Source organism: Giraffa tippelskirchi, chromosome 13 (genome assembly GCF_054371585.1).
Source record: "Giraffa tippelskirchi isolate mGirTip1 chromosome 13, T2T-mGirTip1v1.2.pri, whole genome shotgun sequence".
Taxonomy (NCBI): domain Eukaryota; kingdom Metazoa; phylum Chordata; class Mammalia; order Artiodactyla; family Giraffidae; genus Giraffa; species Giraffa tippelskirchi.
The window spans coordinates 29,458,934-29,480,364 of NC_137287.1; the positions used below are offsets into that span (position 1 = coordinate 29,458,934).

The 21,431-nt window shown below is 45.0% G+C and overlaps 1 protein-coding gene and 1 long non-coding RNA gene across 4 annotated transcripts in view; one reads left to right on the forward strand and one right to left on the reverse strand.

The window, feature by feature from the left end:
* The window catches only part of SHISA9 (shisa family member 9), a 345,697-nt gene that overhangs the window by 8,356 nt on the left and 315,910 nt on the right, over positions 1–21,431 (reverse strand). The window contains exons 3-4 of one of the 2 annotated variants that reach the window (XM_081560356.1): positions 16,555–16,710; positions 9,046–9,093 (exon numbers count right to left, since the gene is read on the reverse strand). In XM_081560356.1, the coding sequence (XP_081416482.1) occupies positions 9,046–9,093; positions 16,555–16,710 (204 nt within the window). The remainder of the gene's footprint in view (positions 1–9,045; positions 9,094–16,554; positions 16,711–21,431) is intronic. The other variant, XM_081560357.1, reaches the window with a different exon arrangement.
* The window catches only part of LOC145533281 (uncharacterized), a 42,537-nt gene continuing 31,201 nt past the window's right edge, over positions 10,096–21,431 (forward strand). For both annotated transcript variants that reach the window (XR_014073972.1, XR_014073973.1), the window contains exon 1: positions 10,096–10,639. This is a non-coding gene — a long non-coding RNA (uncharacterized LOC145533281). The remainder of the gene's footprint in view (positions 10,640–21,431) is intronic.

Genomic DNA, 21,431 nt, shown 5'->3' on the forward strand with positions numbered 1-21,431 from the left:
GTCCAAGAATATAGTGAAATAAGCTTCCCATCACATTTACAAATCAAATCCAAGTGATTTGCATGACTTGGTCTGCCTGTCTTGATCCCTGGCTGTTGGTCCACGCTCATCCTTCCCACACTTACTATGACCTCACTTAGTGTGCTGGTTTCCCAGGGCTGCCACAGCAAGTTGTCACAAACTAGGCAACTCCAAACAACAGAAATGGATTCTTTCCCAGTTCTGGAGGCCAGGTGTCATGGGTCTGTGCTCCTTTTGCAGGCTCTAGTGAAGCATCCTTCCTTGTCTCTTCCAGCTTCCAGTGGTGGCGGTAATCCTAGCATTCTCTGCCTGTAGCAGCACCCCCTGTCTTTGCCTCTGACTTCGCAGGGCTCTCCTCTATATGTGTGTCTGTGTGTCCAAACTCCAATTTGTTCTGTTTCTCGAATACATTGTCCACACTGTGGAAGTCTTCGTGACCTGAGCTTCACAGTGATGGAAAGACTGGAGCTTCCGGGGCAAGAGAACCAGGTTGCTGCCCAGCTCCAAAGCCCTGGCTGGAAACTTGCAGAGGCATCAACATTTTCTATTAGCCATAGCTCAGGGGAGCTAGGATGGAGGCAGGTGCAGGAGGCAGGGATTGGTTAAAGAGAGTAGCAGGCTGTGCTGACACACCTCCCTCCCACATCCCCCAGCAGTAACCTGTAATCTGACTAAGAGCTCACCTTTATTAAGTGTATGCTCTGCCCCAGGACCCACTCCAGTGTTCTTGTGTGGAGAATCCCAGGAACAGCGGAGCCTGGTGGGCTGCCGTCTATGGGGTCACAGAGTCGGACACGACTGAAGCGACTTAGCAGCAGCAGCTGCCCCAGGTACCCAGATAGGGAATGGACATTTGTTACCCCACTTAATACTCTCAAGGGCTTCCCTGGTGGCTCAGATGGTAAAGAATGTGCTACAGTGCAGGAGGATCCAGGTTTGATCCCTGGGTTGTGAAGGTCCCTTGGAGAAGGGAATGGCTACCCACTCCAGTATTCTTGCCTGGAGAATTCCATGGACAGAGGGGCCTGGTGAGCTACAGGGGTTGCAAAGAGTTGGACACAACTGAGCGACTAACACTTTCACTTTCACACTGGCAATACCCTAACGAGATCAGTGCTATTATTGGTCTCCTTTTATAAATGGGGAAGCTGAAGCAACAGAGCTTTGGCAAGGTGTCCAAGTGACAAGTCTGGGATCTGAATCCAGGGTACCTGGCTGAATTCCAAGTATCTTAGAATTTGTGAATCTGTGGCAACAACACACCACTATTTAACCATCTGCCCACCTGATAGAAGAAACTCTTGTTTCCTTAACAAGTTTCTATCCACTAGAAAAGATTTTCCCCAAACGCCAAAGAAGATGGAGAGCAGAGTGAAAATTACATGGAGAAAACACTTTTCATGTTTCCTCCTCTCAAAACACTAGGGATTGAGATATACATGTAAAGCTTGTTCACACAAGGCGATATCAAAATGTCACAACTGGAAATCTCATGAAGTCTCAAATTTCCCCAGAAGGCAAGATATGATTACTGCTTTCTTCCTTAAAGTGGGACAGGAGGAAGGGAGCTGGGGTGTCATAAAACTGCCTGCCAGGTCCTCAGCACTCAGTTGGCTACTGCATTAGAGAGTACGGGTCTCACCTCCTCTGAGATGCACTGGCATTGTCTGGAGTGCTGGCCAGTCACCAACCACAGGTGGTTTCCTGTTACAGAGCTGGGTTGGGTAAGATGCTATATGCTTCTCATAGAACTGGGAGGAGCCTGAAGCTTCATCATTGCTCCAGCCAGGCACATCCAGGTGCTTTAGACAAATCATCTCATTTAATTGGCTCCCTGCCCCACCCCAAGCCAATGAGGTAGATGCAGTTTCCTGGGTGTTTTATGCTACATCACACCGATTCTCTCCACGACAATGTGGGGAGACCCCATTCTGAGATATTCACCAATATTCTTTTCCCTCTGCTTCCACTCTCCCCTCCCCACCACTCAGAGAGCAGAGATCACTTTTGATGGTGGCAAAGGGTTCCGAGTGTTGCTTCTGAATCCTACACTGAGATTTCAACAGCCACAGTAGAGTCTTGGAGGGTGAGACTTCAGCAATAAGATCTGAGAAGGCTGAGAGAGAAAGAAAGATTAGTGAGATTGAGAGCTTGGACGATTCAGTGCATCAGGTTTATACAACAGATAGCAGAGTTTGGAAGAATGTAGCCTTGCTTTTTGTAACTGTAAAATCTTCTTTACAATACAGTAGAAAGAACATGAACTTGGAAAGCACACGGACCTGAGTTCAAATCTCAATACATAAGCTGGAGGCCTTCAGCAGTTACCTAAGTCCTCAAACCTTCTCCAATAAAATTGAAAATAAATAACAGTGCTGGCTGATTCACACTGTTATATGGTAGAACTAACAGAGCATTGTAAACTAATTATCCTCTGATAAAAAAATAACAATGCCTGTCTATGTGGTAGGGAGTTAGGATATTCAAGAGCATCGTGTGAACTATACTGCATAATGTGAAGTACTAATGTCCTTGCTTCATGGTAGGTATTCATTAGACAGTAGCCACTATTGCTTCGTTGTCAGAAAATAAAAAGAATATAAAATGAGGATAACAAGACCTACTCTGCAGAGTGCAGCAGAGAAATAAACAAGACAAGGCATGAAAACATGAACCACTATGCATGGCACACAGTAGGACTCCTTAAATGTATACCTCACATGAGACAATATTGTAAATACGCTACTTGTCTCCCAGAACTCTTCTACCATTTTTTTCCTGGGCACATGGCCACCCAGCCCTAGATTCCCCAGCCTTCTTAGAAGCTAAACTTGGCCATGTGGCTGATCTCACCAAAGGAATGTTAGCAAAAGTGATGCATTCAATTTCCACTTCATATTACTCATGAAAATTGGTTGTCCTGGGTGTCTTCTCTCCCCCTTCCCATAGGCCATGACAACAACTAACTATAACAGTGCAGACAAGGACAATATGGTAGAGGGTCTGCAGAGCAACAATGTTGCAGGAACCTGGGTCCCCGAGTGACAGCTTGGAGTACAGTAGCCCTACCAGTCTGGACCACTCCCTTTGGGCCTATGACATGAAACAGAAATATACTTCTTTCTTTTAAGCCACTGTATTTAGGGGTCCTTTTGGTTCACTACGACAGTACTGATCTTTTATTTATATAGGGATGTTTTCTCAATCTCTACATTTTTTCTCTCCATCATAAGCTGAATTAAAAAAATAAAAGGGGAAACAGTTCATGTTTAAAAAAAAGCACCCAGGTATTTCACTCTTCTTTTGAAATACATGCTTTAAAGCTACAGAGGCTTCTGGGGCTGTCTTAGCAGGCAGAAATAAGAAAGGCAGGAAAAAAAAAAAGCCCAGCTTCCCAAGCAGGAAAGAGCCGAGGAGAAGATGGAAAGATTTGTCTTTATGGCAAATTAGTCCCATTTCACCTGGTTATGGGCCTTGCTGCAGAGATACAAGGAGGAAAAATCACATTTGAACCAGTTTCTAATGAAACCAGGACTCCTGGCTGTTCCTATAGGGCTGCACACCTTTACTGAAGCCTTCTCTCTCCAAGAGAGAAAATTGGGGATGGAAGAACAGGAGCCTGGCCCTTTTTGTCTCTGTCCTGAGAGCTCCCATGTTGAGGTCCTGCTACCTTTGTTGAGAGGGTTCTGAAACAGTTCCTGGCTTGGGTTTTGCACCAAAGTTGTCCACCTGCACCATTGGCCCCTTGGATATGGCTGCAGGGAGCTCTCTGTGAATGTCTTGCTGCCAATGGACCTATGAAACCTCAAGCCCTCTGTATCTTTCCTTAGGCAGTCCTGCTGGACAGTCACTACTTTCTGAAAGGCTACTGAACAAAGACAGATGGCCTCACTGTCCATCCATGGCTGACCACAGCATCCCCTGCCTTGAAAGGTCCTAGATGGAAACTGCACTCATTCACTGTCTTTCATCCTGCTCCATAGATGGAGATATTTCTTTTCAGAAATTCATTATTTGGTTTGTCTTATGATCAACCTCCAAGCTAGTGAAACTTTACACATCTGGTGATTTTTTAAAGGGAGGAAATAAAGGTTAATTCTCCTTAATCCCACCTACCTCCTAGCAATGTACTGTAGCAAAGGACCATCTCAGAGTAGATGATAAGATTTGGTACCCTGTGTTAGATGAATGCGTGAAGGACCTCCATTCTTCCCTCTTCCCTATATCCATATTCTTTTTATGTGACTTTGAAATTCACCCCCGCCCCCCAAAAGAAGGATCTCATTTCTTCACCATTGGATTCCAAGTTCATTCATGTGACTAACGAAGGTGAGCAGACATGACACACACAGAAGTTTGAAAAGTGCTTTTTGGCATCTGGCTGCTCTCTTGCACCTTTGTCCCCATCATGAGAACATGTCTGGGCTACCCTCTCTGAGGTTGAAAGACACCTGGAGCAGAACCAAGTCACCTCAGTCTTTCCAGCTGAAACTAGCCTACATTAGCCAACATTCAGCCAACCCCCAGATATATGGATGAACTCAGTTGAGATTAGATGAACCTCCTGTATCAGCATAAACCATCAGCACTTAGACCCCAATCCCAATAAGTGCTGAGCTAAATAATTTCAAGGCATGAGATTTGAGGTTGCTTGTTATGCAGCATTATTGTAACAATGGATAACTGATACAAATACCAATCATTCATTCACCCTACTCCCAGGAAGAACACCAATTTCCAGATGGGGATCCGTGTTGCCTCTACTCTAAATCCACATGGTTTGGATGATATACCCCTCCACTCCTTACCCCCAACCATCCTCCAGTGACGACAAATAACCCATTTCATTGCCCTAACATAACATGACATTTCATAACCATAACAATTTGTTTAGAGGTGAGTGGTCACATGACAAGGTAGTCAATCAGAGTAAAGCCTAAGATCTTTACTTGTGGAGACAGAGGGGCCAATGAGACCAAGGATCCCTGCCTTCCACTCATAGGAGAAGCAACCAGAGCTGAGGGCTCCACATGACACCCAACAGGGTAGAAGCAGCACTGGATTTAAACACAGGCTTCCTGGCTTCCACCTGGTCGATTTTCCTGCTATTTCCCACAGCCTCTTCAGAAAAGACAGCAAGATTCTCCTCAAATGTGGCGCCCAGCTCCATTTAATAATTTATTAATAAAATATATGTTGTGTGTCTACTATGTGCCAGGGCCACCATGCAAGATTTGGGGGAATTTAGCATGAAGAGCATCTAGCCAGCTTAACCTCAGTATGTATGTGCTTCAGTCATGTCTGACTCTTTGAGACCCTATGCAGTGTAGCCAGCCAGGCTCCTCTGTCCATGGGATTCTCCAGGCAAGAATATTGGCGTGGGTTGCCATGCCCTCCTCCAGAGGACCTTCCCGACTCAGGGATCAAACTTGTGTCTCTTGTGTCTCCTATACTGGCAGGCATTTTGTTTGTTTGTTTGTTGTTTTTTACCACTAGCGCCACCTGGGAAGTCCTTAGCCTCAGAATGACACACTCAAATTAGTCCCCAGGGCTGGGCACTCGGACCTCCAGCAGTGACCACTAGGGGCAGACTTGCCTGGAAAACGTCAGGTATTAAAAAACAAATACAGTAGTGCAAGGTGGGCTACCCAAGTGGCTCAGCAGTACAAGAATCCACCTGCAATGCAGGAGCCACAGGAGATGCGAGTTTGATCCCTGGATCAGGAAGATCCCCTGCAGGAGGGCATGGCAACCCACTCCAGTATTCTTGCCTGGGAAATCCCATGGACAGAGGAGCCTGGAGGGCTGTAGTAGATAAGGTTACAAAAAATCAGACACGACTGAAAAGACTAAGCACGCACACATGCCCGCAGCGCAAACTGGTAAGATCTGTTTTGCCATTTCTTGGCAGATAGGATTCCCCTCCAAAGTCAGTTAGAGTCAACACAAGTGGAAGCAGGACACTTGGATCTTCAGGGACCTTGTCCTCTCTCTTTCTCAGCTACTACTTCTTTATCCAACCTCCCCTGGACACAGTCATCTCTTATCCGCTGTTTGTAAAGTGGGTTTATAGCAACATTCACACTCTGGATGTTGAGACATGAACTGGCTTTACTGATAGAAAAGAGATCAGATGTCAAAAGTATTTCAGGGACTTGCCTGGTAGTGCAGTGGTTAAGAATCTGCCTTCCAAGGCAGAGGACACAGGTTCAATTCCTGGTTGGGGAACTAAGATTCCACATGCCACAGGGCAACTACTGAGCCCACACACCACAACTAAGACCCAAAGCAGCCAAATAAATAAATTTTTTTAAGTGTTTGGGAAATGATGGATTTTATAGAATTTGATAGTTTCTTTACCATGAGATTTTTCAGAGCTTTGATTTGCTCACCTGATAATATTAGTATTAATAATATCAGTTACTAGGTCATGTGTTTATCACTTTCAGCACACCAGGCACTGTGCCATGTATTGCACACGTTATCTCATCTTATCCTCACAACATCCTTAGGAGGGAGGTGATGGTGATGTGGCCACCTTGTAGATCAGAAATGAGGGGCCCAGAGACGTTGAATGACTTGGAGAAAGTAACCAGATGGGACTGTGAATGGAGCTCAAGTGTGTCTGAAGCTAAGCCCATCACATCCTGCTTATACCTCCCTTTCAAGAAGCTGGCACGCGTGCTCAGTCGCTAAGTCATGTCTGACTCTTTATGACCCTATGGACTGCAGCCTGCCAGACTCCTCTGTCCATGGGATTTCCCAGGCAAGAATACTGGAGTGGGTTACCATTTCCTTCTCCAAGGGATCTTTCTGACCCAGGGGTCGAACCCACATCTCCTGCATTGGCAGGTGGGTTCTTTACCACTGAGCCACTGAGGAAGTCCTCAAGAAGTTGGCAGATGTACAAACCCCTGACCTGTTATCACACCTTATGCAGATTGAGGGTCTGGAGGTTGAGTAGAAAAAACAGGGGAAGACCAGTGACCGCAGAGTTCCCCTCTCTGGAACCTCTTTTCTTCTCCCCTGATAGAGCAGAATAAATAAAGTTGCATTTAGCAGGACAGGTGAAATTAGCCTGGTTGGAGTAGAAAATTACCCTCTAAGCCCTTGCTTCTGACCCATCCTGAAATATTTTCTAAATGCATCCGACAATAACAGGCTGATATCAGGACACGGATGCTGACTGCCTCTACATGCTGTCATGGGCATCGTAATGGCTTTGTTTTTCACAAGGGAAGGAGAAAAAAGTTTACGCCTCAAATTAGCAGGTCTGTCATGTTCCAAATTGTTTGCATTTCTAAAAATGAACATTGACATGTGAATAGTTATTTTCTAATACAAGACCCAAAAATCTGCCTCTCTCAAGGCAACAACTGGGTGATCAAGGGATTCTCATTAGACACGAGGGTCTAAAGCTCTCTCTCTCCCAATTCTGGAATAAGGGGTGACCCTCTCCATTCCCCCCTCTTCACTGAGGCTGCTTATGAGCCTCTGGGATTCTGGTCAAATTACCCTCTTCAGAGCTCTCAACCCATAGAAAGATGCTTGGAGACCCAATCAAAGGGTCTTAGGGTCTTAGTTTCCCAGCAAGATTTCTCTACTGCAGTGGTTTTTAAAGTATTGCCCCCAGACCAGCAGCATTAGCATCACCTCGGAACCAGTTAGCAATTCACGTCCTCAGGCCACACTCAAGGTCTAGTGAATGAGATGCTCCAGGATGGTGTCCAGGAAGCAGGTTTCAACATCCCTCTAGGGGATGCTGATACGCGCTCAAGTGGCTCAAAGGTGAGGACCACGGGTCAGCCCACAGCTCCCTCTCCTCCTCTCACATGCATTTCACAGTCTCTTCATTACCCCTCCACCCCATTTTCTTCTCTTCATCCTCTACCACCCCAGTTCAGGGCACCACCCACCTGGATGACTGCAAGAGCCTCCCAGTGGGTGGTCCCAACTTCAGTCCACCCTCCCCTGATCCAGTCTCCAGGTGGAAACCAGAACTGTCTTTCAAGAAGGCAAAATGGCCCTACCAGTACCTTACCTACAGCCCTGCAATATCTTCTAACTGCTCCCAGTTCAAGGTCACTAAAGAGTTTGAGCTCCATCTGCTTGGGTCAGCTATATCCTTCCAACCACCAAATTCAACAAAACATAAGGCATGAAGAAAGAAGAGAACTGAATTTCCGGTCTGTCCTGGAAAAGAGCTACTCCCACCACACTCCAGTGGGAAATAACTCAACTTTAGAGCCAGGCAGACATGGGTTCAAATTTCAGCTCCATCACTTAGCAGCTAGCTGACTTCAGATAAGCAAGACTTAGACTTGATCAGACACCCAGGTCCTTATTAATAAAGAGGATTAATAAAGGGGAAAGACAACACACATATGGCTGGGTCATCAGAGAATTCAATAATAAAATGATATCAAGGGCCCAGCAGTCTGTCTGGCACATAGCAAGGGGTAAATAAATTATCACTACCACTTGCCTCTGTCAGCCAGCTAGTTAACACACAGACTCAAGTGGACTAAGTCCTTAACTTTCAGCTCATCGTGATAGCCAGGAGAGTTAAAAAGAGCATCTGTTCCCCAAAAGGCTAATCAATCCTAAGACCCAAGGGCAACAATCTGTTTATCACCCCCTCAGAAGTTGTGTTTTCCCCCTGCATTAAATTACCTTATGTTTTGCCATTTGCCTGTGCAGCTTTCTGAGAGGGGGAAAAAAAAAACATTTCCTGGATGTCTTACCTGGGATGGCTTCTGATAGCGACATTTTGCTTCAGGCAATGAATATCAGGAATCGAAGAGGAGCACACTTTTTAGCAACAGCCTGGAGACACACCACCCCAGGTGTGCACACACACACAACACTTACACACTGGAACTCAGACGGACCTGCAGATCCAGCCAACATGGACACATGTGTGCACTGGGTCACACACAGACAGTGGGACACTCTGTGCCTTCATGGATCAACGCCAAATCCAACAACACCTAGACAAAAGAGCTAGAAAAAACCGTACGGTACCTTTCGGTGACTTAAGTGTCGCCACTGTCCAGTCACCCTCAGAACTTCCTAAAAAAATAACAATGGAGAGATGCTGATCTGTTCACCAGCGACCCATGTGCATGGTGCCCTCACACCCAGATGCTGTTGTTGGCATCTCAGCTGCAGTCTTTAAGTGTGTGTGTGTGTGTGTGTGTGTGTGTGTGTGTGTGTGCGTGTGGCAGGTCTCAGGGGACTCAGGGAACAAAGCGAGGGAGTGAATGCACAACTGTGATTATTTGAACACTTCTCTCTGCAAGGTCCTGAAGCATGATTGAGATAATGCCCAACACAGGATCAACACAGGTTCCCCTTGAAAAAGCCTAGATGTATTCAGAGAGAGACAGACAATTCTTAGGTGGTGAATTTGGCTCTAAATTTCAACCTAAGAAAGAAGGCAAAGTTTTTGTTACAAGAAGTCACTCTGGCTGATGACAATGCCCTGTGGTCAAGAGATAAATTTGGATCCTCTTCTACTGCAATCCCCCCTGCTAAAAGGGGGTGGGGGTGCATCATTAGCTCCATATTCAAGACTGGGGCAGGCTAGGCTCTGCTGACTGTGACTTTAAATGCAGGGCAGCAGACCAGGTGGGGTGGAGACCACCCTACCCCAGTCCCCACCACACAATCTGTGTTTGCAAAACATTGTTGAATGAATGAATGAATTCAAGGTTCTCCAAGGAGTCACTCTTCCTAAGGTAAGGAAGTTCCCCTTAATGCAAAAGGGATCAAGCTTGTTATCTGAGAATCCCTAATGCCTGAAATCTTGATTGTGAATCAGTTTCTCCAGATTGAATTCCGTTTCAGATGTACTGGCTGAGCCCTGGGGTAAATCTCACATTATTAGCAGGAGCCCATAGTGTAACCCGTTTCGTAAAGGATGGTGAGAAAGGCTACGGCTACACCTTACCCAGGTCCTCCGTAGACCTTCTCTGTACGATGGGATTTTGCTCAAAGCTGGGCAAACCTGTGCTCGTGCCAGTGCCGCAGCCTCTGCCCATTGGCTGGCGGCCTGACCAGTCAGCGTGCGCTACTAGCTTCCATTTCCTTTCTTAGGAAGCTACCTGGAAAAACCAAGTCCTCAACGTTTCTGCACAATTTCCAGAGATATATCCGGCTGCCAGCTGGGAGGAGACACAGGGAACAGTCTGTGATCTGAATGATTACAGAGCACAGATCCGGGCCCATTTAAGCATTTCTGGTTGGCCTCCCAGGCGTGCCAAAGGACACTCAAAGTGCCACGTCCCACCTGCGGGTATGAACTCTACACGCTCATCACTCAAAGCAGTCGGGAAATTGGAGTGACAGGCGAAGAGTGACGAAGTTAAAATTAAGTGGGACCCGCCTGGGATGCCCTGAATGTTTCTTATCCCTCTGAACCAGGATCACTGACATCTGGAAATAATGATGTAGCCCCAGATCTTCCGGTGTGGGTGGACACAAGCCTGACACAGTCACTGAGTCACTAATTCCAAGGAAGCCATTTTCCCCCAAGTCAAATCTATCACTACCTTGAAGGCAGGAAACACACCGTGGTCATCCCCGTCTCCACTCCTTAAGACAGGGCTTCACTCTGGTAAGGCAGTAACACGTTTTGTTTATTAAATCTAGTGCTAATAAGGGGACTTAATAAGATGGTACAGAAGCTACCAAATATATACTTTAAGTCCCCTTTTGTGCTTGGTGACACTAGTGAGAATTATTTAAACATTTATTGGGTGAAAAATTAAATGCCTACGTAAAGAGGATGGGCCTTAGGCATTGGGAGGAAGAGAACATGAGGAAACTTTCTGGGAGAGGAAAATATTTCTTTTCCTTCCTGGGATGTTGATGACTCTAGCATATGTATATTTCAATAATCACACTGTATTACATATTGAATTATACCTCAACTATAATATACCTCAAGTGTGTTATACCTCAATCATACTAGCATGATGAGAAAACTCTTACCTACAAACAAACAAAAGAAAAATAATTAACACCTTAGTAAGTCTTCCTGGACAAAAGAGGGAAATGAACCTCTTCAATCTTTTTTTTTGGGGGGGGGGTGCTGATAAGATCCTTCTGGTGCCAGAAACTGCTCTGTGGCAGATAGCATCATTTCATGGGAAGAAGACCTGATTCGGGCTATCTCAGATATGACTCTTGGCTCTTCAGGTGTGACTTTGGAAAAATTACTTAACTATACTGAGCCCCAGTTTCCCCCTATTTTGATGTTGGGATTGATACCTCCCTCAGAGGCATACAATTTGGGAATTCAGTGATACTAGCTCCCTTTCTTCCATATCAACAACAACAAAAAAACTAGTAGAGGTTAATTCAAAGTTAAGGGGTTTACGCATCACTTAGGGTCTTTACACATGATGCCTACAGAAAGAGTAGAAAAGAATTCCTAAGTGTATTGTTGCTGTGGCTTTAAAAAGCGCTATTGGAAGACTGTAACAAGGTTCTGGGAAAACAGTCCACAGACTGTTAAAGAGTAACAGAGAAAATATTTTCTTATTAAATTCTGGAATTTAAAAAGAAAACACCACCTTTTATCAATAATGCTGGTACATCCTGTCTCTTTTACTTACTGGGCAGCCTAGGTTGCCCGAACGCATCTAAAGGGCATGTGGTAAAGAACCATTAGCAGCTGAGGATTTCAGCTCTCAAGACACCCAGAGGAAAAACTAGACCTGGGGCCAATAGGCACTAAATGCCAATGTGCAGGCAATTTTCCGTTTTCCAGAGCCCCTCAGGAATTACATAAAAGTGTGGTCTTTTCCCAGCTTTGGAGGCAGGAAACAACCAACTCTGAGCCATCAGGTGACCCTTAGGGATATTTTCACAACTGTCTTTGTAAACATTGACCAATGAGGAACCATAAAGTGGGTCCTCACATTGTCACCACCATTTCACGGGAGGGGTGAGCCAGAGGATATGTGCGCTTAACTGAATTTTCAGGTTACAGTTCAGCTCAGTCTAGAACAATGCACACTTCTTGACTTTTCTTGGTAGCAAACACTTTGAAAGTGTTTAACCTCACATTCCTTACTGAGTAAGGAAAGTTAATTGAGTGAAACAGAATCTTTCTTTGATGGATTATGGGAGTCATAGGTCTGGGCACATGGACCTTCATTGTCCAGGCTATTGATGGGAAGAGTGAAGAGGTTTGGGCTGCCTCTTAGCTGGCGTGAACTGTGCTATATAGTGCTAGGTCCTTGGGATACAATGATGAAAGGGACAGACTTGGTTCCTGACTCATTGGGACCTACAATTGAGGAACACTAGATTAAACAATTGGAGAATGAATGAATGATTTGGACAAATAATTATTCAACTCCATCATTCCTTCATATACAGAGTACAGTGAGGTTTCAGTTCAGTTCAGTCGCTCAGTTGTGTCTGACTCTTTGTGACTACGTGGACTGCAGCACACCAGTGAGGTTTAGGGCTTCTCTGATAGTTCAGTTGGTAAAGAATCCACCTGTGATGCAGGAGACCCCAGTTCGATTCCTATGTTGGGAAGATCCACTGGAGAAGGGATAGGCTACCCACTCCAGTATTCTGGTCTGGAGAAATCCATGGACTGTACAGTCCATAGGGTTGCAAAGAGTTGGACATGATTGAATGACTTTCACTTCCTTCACTTCAGTGAGGTTTAGCCTCTTACATTGCCCTAGTGTGTGCTAATACTTCACAATAACTGGGCAGGGAATTCCCTGGGAACAGAGACCATTCTGCAGCCACATGGTATACAGGACCAGATGTTACATTCCCAAATCCCTGAATCATAGAGAGAAAGGAACTCTGTTTAAACATGAATGAGTGTGATTTCAACATGCAAACAACAATAAATAAAATATAAGATTGCTGTTTTTGTTTAGTCACTAAATAATGTTCGACTCTTTGTGACCTTGTGGACTGTAGCCTGCCAGGCTCCTCTATCCATGGGATTTTCCCAGAAAGAATACTGGAGTGGATTGCCATTTCCTCCTGCAGAGGATCTTCCTGACCCAGTGGTCTAACTCATGTCTCCTGCACTGGCAGGAGAATTCTTTACCACTAAGCCACCAGGGAAGCCCATAATATAAGAGAAAATAAAAATAAAATAAAATAGAAGGGAAGGCCTGTTTTGGAAGAGTTTATCTCAGGAACTACCAACAGTTCCCATCCTGAGTTGGTAGTGAATGAATGAGACATATTTCATGGCCCGCAGGTATTCTAATAACTAAAATGAGTAGAATTGTTTCATTTTCTAATTTTAAAATCATAATGGAGTTTGGCAATGGCAACCCACTCCAGTACTCTTGCCTGGAAAATCCCATGGACAGAGGAGCCTGGTAGGCTGCAGTCCATGGGGTCGCGAAGAGTTGGACACAACTTCACTTTCACTTTCACTTTTCACTTTCATGCATCGGAGAAGGAAATGGCAACCCACTCCAGTGTTCCTGCCTGGAGAATCCCAGGGATGAGGGAGCCTGGTGGGCTGCTGTCTACGGGGTTGCACAGAGTCGGACACGACTGAAGTGACTTAGCAGCAGCAGCAGCAGCAGCAATGGAGTTTGCCAACTACAGAGTTCAACTTCTTCATTTTTCACACAAAGAAGCTGAGGTCAGGGGATTTCAGTGACCAAAACCCCCTTGAGGTTCTGAATATTAAAGCCTCCGAGAGAACACCGATTTTCCAGAAATATCTTTGAACTTGGCAGTTAACCCTAAACGCTGTCCAAGCCTCACCTTATTGACCAAATTGAAATTTTTAGAAAATGAATCTGGTTATCAGACACTGCAGAACTTTCCACAGCAAACCATTTTTTAAACAACTCTCCTGGGTGGTAACGATTTTGTTAATGAAATGCATTTCATCCTTCACACCACGGTCACATTATGACTTAATAAAGAACCCTTGAAAGAACATTTATTATGGGATTTGCATTTCATTTGGGCAGGCAGACTCTGGACTCCTGTGTAACCCACTGGGCAGGCAGTCACTCAGTCTGCCCCACACTGGACCTCACAAGACCACCACAAGAACATCTGTGACTCAGATAAAGCCTGTGAACTCCTATAATAGTCAGAAAAGAAGGGCAGCAAAGAAGAAGGCCACATCAATCATATCCAGAATCGAGGAGGGTTCTTCATCTGAGATCCCTCATAGTTATTAGAAGATATAAGGGTGCTCCCTTCCAACTAAGCTATTCTTGGGTTGGGGTCAAAGATAAATTCATTCATTCATTCAGCAAACGTTTCAGGAGTTCCTGCTTTGAGGGAGAAAAGGTTACTCAAGTAGTGTTGAATAAACTTTCAGACTGCAAATTTAATTCCAAGTGCACTGCAAACATTTGCTGTACTAAGGAGCCCTATGTCAAGCCTGGACAGAATCAGGGAACTCTGCTGGAAGATCCATTTATGATTTACCCAAGAGCTACAAGGTGCTGAGGGGGAAGGAAACACTGGGCCTAAGTGAAGAAATGAGTTGTTTGGGGTAATGGGACCTGTTCAAAAAGAAAAAGATGCCAGGGTGGGATTTTTTTAATGTCAAAAGAATCAAATAACAGCAGATGTTAGTCATCACCTAAATGCAAGACTCAGAAAGGGAGGTGGGCCTCTGAGTAGTGCATGACGTCTTCTGCAGGTACATTGGCACAGATGCCAAGTCTTCTCTCCTAGGCAACAGCCTTCATCCCTCCCTTGTAATATCTGAGTCTATTTGAACATGCTTAGGATTATGTGCTATACAAACATGTAATACGGAATAGAGGGAATCTACAGTCACTGCTGGGCTTCCCTGGTGGCTCAGATGGTAAAGAACACCTGCAATGCAGGGGATCCAGGTTCAATCCTGAAGATCCCCTGGAGAAGGGAATGGAAACCCACTCCAGTATTCTTGCCTGGAGAATTCCATGGACAGAGGAGCCTGGTGGGCTACAGTCCATGGGGGTCTCAAAGGGTGGGACATGACTGAATGACTAACACTTTCACTTTCACTTCATGGTCACAGATGTAGATGAGGGTTGAGTTGGGTGGAGAAATTCAACAGAAAACATGGGGTGCTGGTATGTGAGAGCTTATGAGGCTTGGGATTTAGGGAGCAGAAGCTGTACCCTCAGAATTATAAGCACCCTTCAAACCCTCTTCAAAAGGTTCCATTTGGAAGTCCTAGGGTATTGGGGAATATAAATTCCTACAGATAGGTTTCTAAGCTCCAAGTTTGGGCCTGACTGTCTGCAGGGCACCAATATGCTTGTTTTATGAATCTGATGTCCGTAGACCATAGTTGTGACAGCAGCCTAGATACGTGATCATGTCTGTGCTTTAGTTTCTGTCCTTAATTTGTATTGGAATTAGGATATTTCATACTAGAATTGATCAGCTCATGTCTCCTATTGCATGTCCAAAGAGGAGCTTGGCAGAAGGGAGAGAAAATAGAATGAGAAGCTTATAATAAAAGAAAGCACATGGTCTGGGTATCTTCTGTCTGCCCCAAGGCTTGACTTTGCTGTGAGTGCTGCTTCCACTCTATAGAATGCGGCCATGAGTCATTTGTTCGGCAGTCTGGGTCATCATCAAGGCCACCGTCTCACTCCCTCATGTATGAATCAGAGGAATGGACTGAACCCCCACCCCAGGGCTGTGGGAAGGGAGTGGCAAGAGCACAGGCTCTGGAGTGATTAAAAACACAAGCTCAAACTGCCCACAGGCTGCTTGATTTAGGGCAAGTTAAATTAACCTCCTCGAGTCTCAATTTTCCTAATCTGAAAACTGGGGCAATATTTATGCCTTCCTCTTTGGATCACTATGAGAAAATGAGGCAATGTTCTGTAAGAATGCCAATGAAATGTCCTACACTTGCTAAGAATGCAGATAACAGGAGCTCCAGGCTGTCCCTTCAACCTGGAAATATTTATATCTGGAAACCAGGAGCTGCCTGAGATAGGAATGTGCAGGCTTACCGACTTCTCCAAGAGAGGCTAGACTGGGTGGATGGTGAGCGTCTTCTACTAAAGGGCAGGACATTCAGAGACCAGTGCCTTGGATCCTATGTCCAGGTTCCCTGAAGATTCACTAGGGCAGATGTTTGATGGTGAAGGGGCTGAGGTATCCACGGGGTCAAATGAGTATCCATATTCTCCTCTTCCCCCACCCACCCTGCCCCACACAGCAAGGTAGGACTTGACCTGGGGCCAAGAGAAAGCAGCTAGGGGGCTCTGGTCCTTAGTAAACTGTGTCCCAGGTACAGAGACCCAGAATATATTAGAGAGAGAGAGAGAATGAGACAGAGAGAAACAAAGAAAAAGGAGAAAGAGATGATGGATGGATGGATAGATGGCAGATGGATAGATGATGGATAATAGAAAGATGATGGATGATAGTTAGATAGATAGAAAGATAGATGAGAGAGATCAGAAAGATAGAAAATGGAGTAGAAAAAAGTTAGAGATAAGGAAATGTAGAAGGAACAGAAAAGTACAGGATAGGGAGAAGAAACAAAACAGTGCTTACCGACTGCCTTCAAGGAGGCGTACTTGTTGAGCTCTTTGCCAGGTGGCTGCTGTTCATAAGGGTTGGAGATCTGGCCCAGGCTGGGATAGGAATGCGGATGGCCCATCTGCTGGAGCAAAGGGGAGGTGGGCACTGCGTTGTTCATCTGGGTTGTGTCTGGAAGGGAAGAGAGCAGAAGGAGATGGTCATCAACGGGGCAAGAACTTCTACCCACCCACACCATCGCCATATCCCTCGAGACCAAAACTCCTCGCCCGCTAGGGACAGGAGAGTGAGGGCAGCCAAGGATGGGCAGGAATAATGGCATCAGTCAGCTCTGCAGTCGTCATTGGAGCAGCTGAGGATGGATGGGGAAGAGCAAAGATACACCTAGAACACTTCCATCTTCCCCAATTTAATTTAAGTCCTACCACTGCGGGGGATACTCTTGTGATTGAAACAATATATATATAAAAGGATGACCAACTTCAGTAACAGCCAAAGAAATGTAAGTCAGAACAATGGAAGGCCACTCCTCTGCCACGAAATTGGCAAAAACTAAAAGTATTGAAGAATACAAATCTGGCAAAGATGCTGGACCCTGGGCAGTCTCATAAACTCATGATAGATACGTGATTTGCTGTATCTGCAGAAAGGAAGTGGGTAGTGTGTGAGTATGAAAATTTAAAATGGTTAGCATGGGTATATTCACCAGATAATGCCAATTCTAAGGATGGTGAATTCAGAAATATAAGCATCAGAATGTGAGGGTGGCAATTCCCTAGTGGTCCAGCGGCTAGGATTCCGTGCTCCCAATGCAAGAGGCCCAGGTTCAATCCCTGGCTGGGGAACTAGATCCCACATGCTGCAACTAAGAATTCACATGCCACAACTAAAGATCCCACAAGCCACAACTAAGACCAGAAGCGATCAAATAAACAAATAAATATTTTAAAACCTAAAAAAAAAAAACCAGGGCTTCCCTGATAGCTCAGTGGTAAAGAATCTGCCTATCAATGCAAGAGACATGTGTTCAATTCCTTACCTGGGAAGATCCCACATGCCATGGAACAGCTAAGCTCACGTGCCACAACTATGGAGCCTGTGTTCTAGAGCCTGGGAGCTGCAACTTCTGAGCCCAGGAGCCCTAGGGCCTAAGCTCCACAACAAGAGACGCTACTGCAATGAGAAGCCCTCGCACCACAGCTAGAGCATAGCCCCCACTCGCCACAACTAGAGAAAAGCCCTCACAGCAACAAAGACCCAACACAGCCAAAAATAAAAAAATTAATGAAATTTGAAAGTGAAAGTCACTCAGTCTTGTCCAACTCTTTGCGACCCCATGGACTATAGGCTGCCAGGCTCCTCTGTCCATGGAATTCTCCAGGTAAGACTACTGGAGTGGGTTGCCATTCCCTTCTCCAGGGGGGTCTTCCCAAATAAAATTTTTAAATAAGTAAATAAAATAAAAAACAGTCCTCTCTATATATTTATATATAAATATACACACACACACACATATATATATATATATATAATTTTCTTTACCCTTTTGAAAATTAATTAATTTTAATTGGAGGATAATTACTTTACAATATTGTGGTGGTTTTTGCCATACGTCGACATGAATCAGCCAAGGGTGCATGTGTGTCCCTCCATCCTGAACCTTCCTCCCACCACGCTCCCTACCCCATCCCTCGGTGTTGTCAAAAAAGAATGTGAGGGCATTTGTTAAGAGATGTGCATTGTACCATTGTTTGTTAAGTGAAAAATCAAAACCACACAGAAACCATTTGAACTCCTATCAACAAAACAATTCTTAAATTATTGTACATCCGTATTAGGTACATAATACGTACATACATATGATGGGCTATCATTCAGCTCTTAGGAAAAAATGAGTTAAAAATCAGTTAACTATACATTCAAACTGGAGAGTGTCTTATGATTTGTATTGGTAAGGGGAAAAAAGCAGATGTCAAAGTAATGTGAATAACAATGTTTGGTTGAAAGAGAAGAAAGTCTGCATATTTTTGTGTGCTACGGTTTGCAAAAATAGGTAAAGACACACAAACTGAATATTGGGTACTCAGAGCGACTGGGATTCATGGAGAGAAGGGTTCAAGACATTTTTCCGGAGGAAATACTCTTTGTGCTATTGAAGGTTTCTGTCTTCACTCCAAGAGCAGTGGGACAGATGGACTACAGGTGGACTGGAGGCAAGCGGGAAATGGGAGTCACAGAGTCCAGGTGAGGTCATTCAGGTTCAGATAAGATGGAGGAAGCAGTGGTTCTCCCCATTCCCAGGAAGCACATCTGTAGATCCAAATCAACATGGCAGCAGTTGCTTCTGGTCCCTTGAGAGATGTCCTTACCCCACAAGTGAGTCCTGGCTGTTTGAGCTGCTAAGAGCTCATAAAGAAAGAAAGACAGCACAAAGTCGTGCTTGACTCTTGCGATCCCATGAACCATAGCCAGCCAGGCTCCTCTGTCCATGGGATTCTCCAGGCAAGAATACTGGAGTGGGTTGTCACTTTCTTCTCCAGGGCATCTTTCCCACCCAGGAATTGAACCCAGGTCTCCCACATTGCAGGCAGATGCTTTACCGACTGAGCTACATGGCTTCCCCTAATACACAGAGATTTGTTCTTGGCTTATGTGAGCCACCATCTTGGGTTTAACCTGTCTGATAGCCTTCACCCTCAATACCCCAAGGTGGGTGACAACAAAAGCCCAGCTGACACTAAGGTACCAAGACCAGCCCTTTCCTCTAGGGAGGGATAACTCTGTGGAGCAATGGAGGCTCCAGAGCTCCCTCGGGTTGGGACAAGTTTTAGAGCAGTGGTCATAGGCTTTTTCTGAAAAGAATCAGACTATAAATAGCTTAGGCTTTGCAGGCCATCCAGTCTCTGTGGCAACCACTCAACTCTGCTCTTGAAGCAAGAAAGCAGACATAGCCATTATGCTAACACAGGGGCATGGCTGTATCCCAATAAAACTTCATTTACAAATACAGGGGCAGCTGAATTTGGTCCAGCAGCCATAGTTTGACAATCCCTGGTCTAGACTTTATCTGAAACTGAGATCCCCATCCTAATGTGGCTCCTTTATTTTTCTTATATTGTTTCCCTCACAACCTTAGAGGAGTGTGTGTGTGTGTGTGTGTGTGTGTGTGTGTGTGTTTTACTCCCTCAGAGTCTCATACACCTGAAACTCTCTCTCAAGCACTGCTTCTAGACAATTTGACCTGTGACATGTATGGAAGAAGTTTGGCTTTAGAAACCAATACACTTGAATTGGGCTTCCCTGGTGGCTTAGATGGTAAAGCATTTGCCTGCAATATGGGAGACCTGGGTTTGATCCCTGAGTTGGGAAAATCCCCTGGAGGACAGCATGACAACACACTCTAGTATTCTTGCCTGGAGAATCCCCATGGACAGAGGAGCCTGGCAGGCTATAGTCCATGGGGTCGCAAAGAGTCAGACTTGACTGAGCAACTAAGCACACACTCGAATGAGAAGAAGCAGAGATACCACAGCTGAGACACAGAGATAAGGAGAGTATTTTTATCACTGCACATGCATGGGCCAACCCACAAGCCCAACTGTCTAATGGGAATATCGCCAAACATAAGCCAAGTCGCCCAGCCGCTGGCCAGCATCTGAGGAGGCGGGCATGTCCTTCTGCCGTGATAACTCTTTGGCTGGCATTCAGCTGGGGCGGAAGAGTCCTAAGATTAATGGAGTTAGGGTGGAAATGCTGTCTCCCATAAATTACAGCTCTGCCTGTTGCCTGGACCCCAAGATCTGCTGACATTTTCCTCTCTAGAGCAACCTGCTAGGGAGGTCTGTCGGCTTCCCCTGGGCATGACAAGTAAGACATGGTTTGTGTTCAAATGTTGGTGTAATAGGAAGAGATTTACCTTAAGTTCTCATTGTTTGCTGTTCTATGGATTTCTTTCACACACACACACATTTTAGTGGACAGCTACTATTTTGTGTATTCAGAACGATCAGTTCCTTCAGCACACTGCTTCATCCCCGTTTGACTCGTGTAATGAGCTGTCAATCACAATAACTCTCTTAGTTTGAGTTTTCCCATAAGTCACTGAGATAAGGACTCAAGTACAAGCAGAAAAATGTCTACTTCTGCTTCATTGACTATGCTAAAGCCTTTGACTATGTGGATCACAACAAACTGAAAAATTGTTAAACAGATGGGAGTACCAGACCACCTTACCTGTCTCTTGAGAAACTTGTATGCAGTCAAGATGCAACAGTTAGAACCAGACATGGAACAACTGATTGCCTCAAAATTTGGAAAGGAATACAAAAAGGCTGTATGTTGTCACACTGCTGATTTAACTGATATGCACAGTACATCATGTGAAATGCCAGGCTGGATGAATCACAAGCTGGAATCAAGATTGCCAGGAGAAATAGCAACAACCTCAGGTATGCAGATGATACCACCTTTCTGGCAGAAAGTGAAGAGGAACTAAAGACCCTCCTGATGAGAGTGAAAAAGAAGAGTGAAAAAAACTGGCTTAAAACTCAACATTAGAAAAATGAAGATCATAGCATCTGGTCCCATCATTTTATGGCAAATAGATGGGGAAAAAATGGAAACAGGGAAGATTTTATTTTCTCAGGCTTCAAAATCACTGTGAACAGTGACTGCAGCCATGAAATTAAGATGCTTGCTCCTTGGAAGGAAAACTATGACAAAGCTAGACAGCATATTAGAAAGCAGAGACATCATGTTGCTGACAAAGGTCCGTTATAGTCAAAACTATGGTTTTTCCAGTCGTCATGTACAGATGTGAGAGTTGGAGCATAAAGAGGGCTGAGCATCGAAAAACTGATGCTTTTGAACTGTGGTGCTGGAGAAGACTCTCC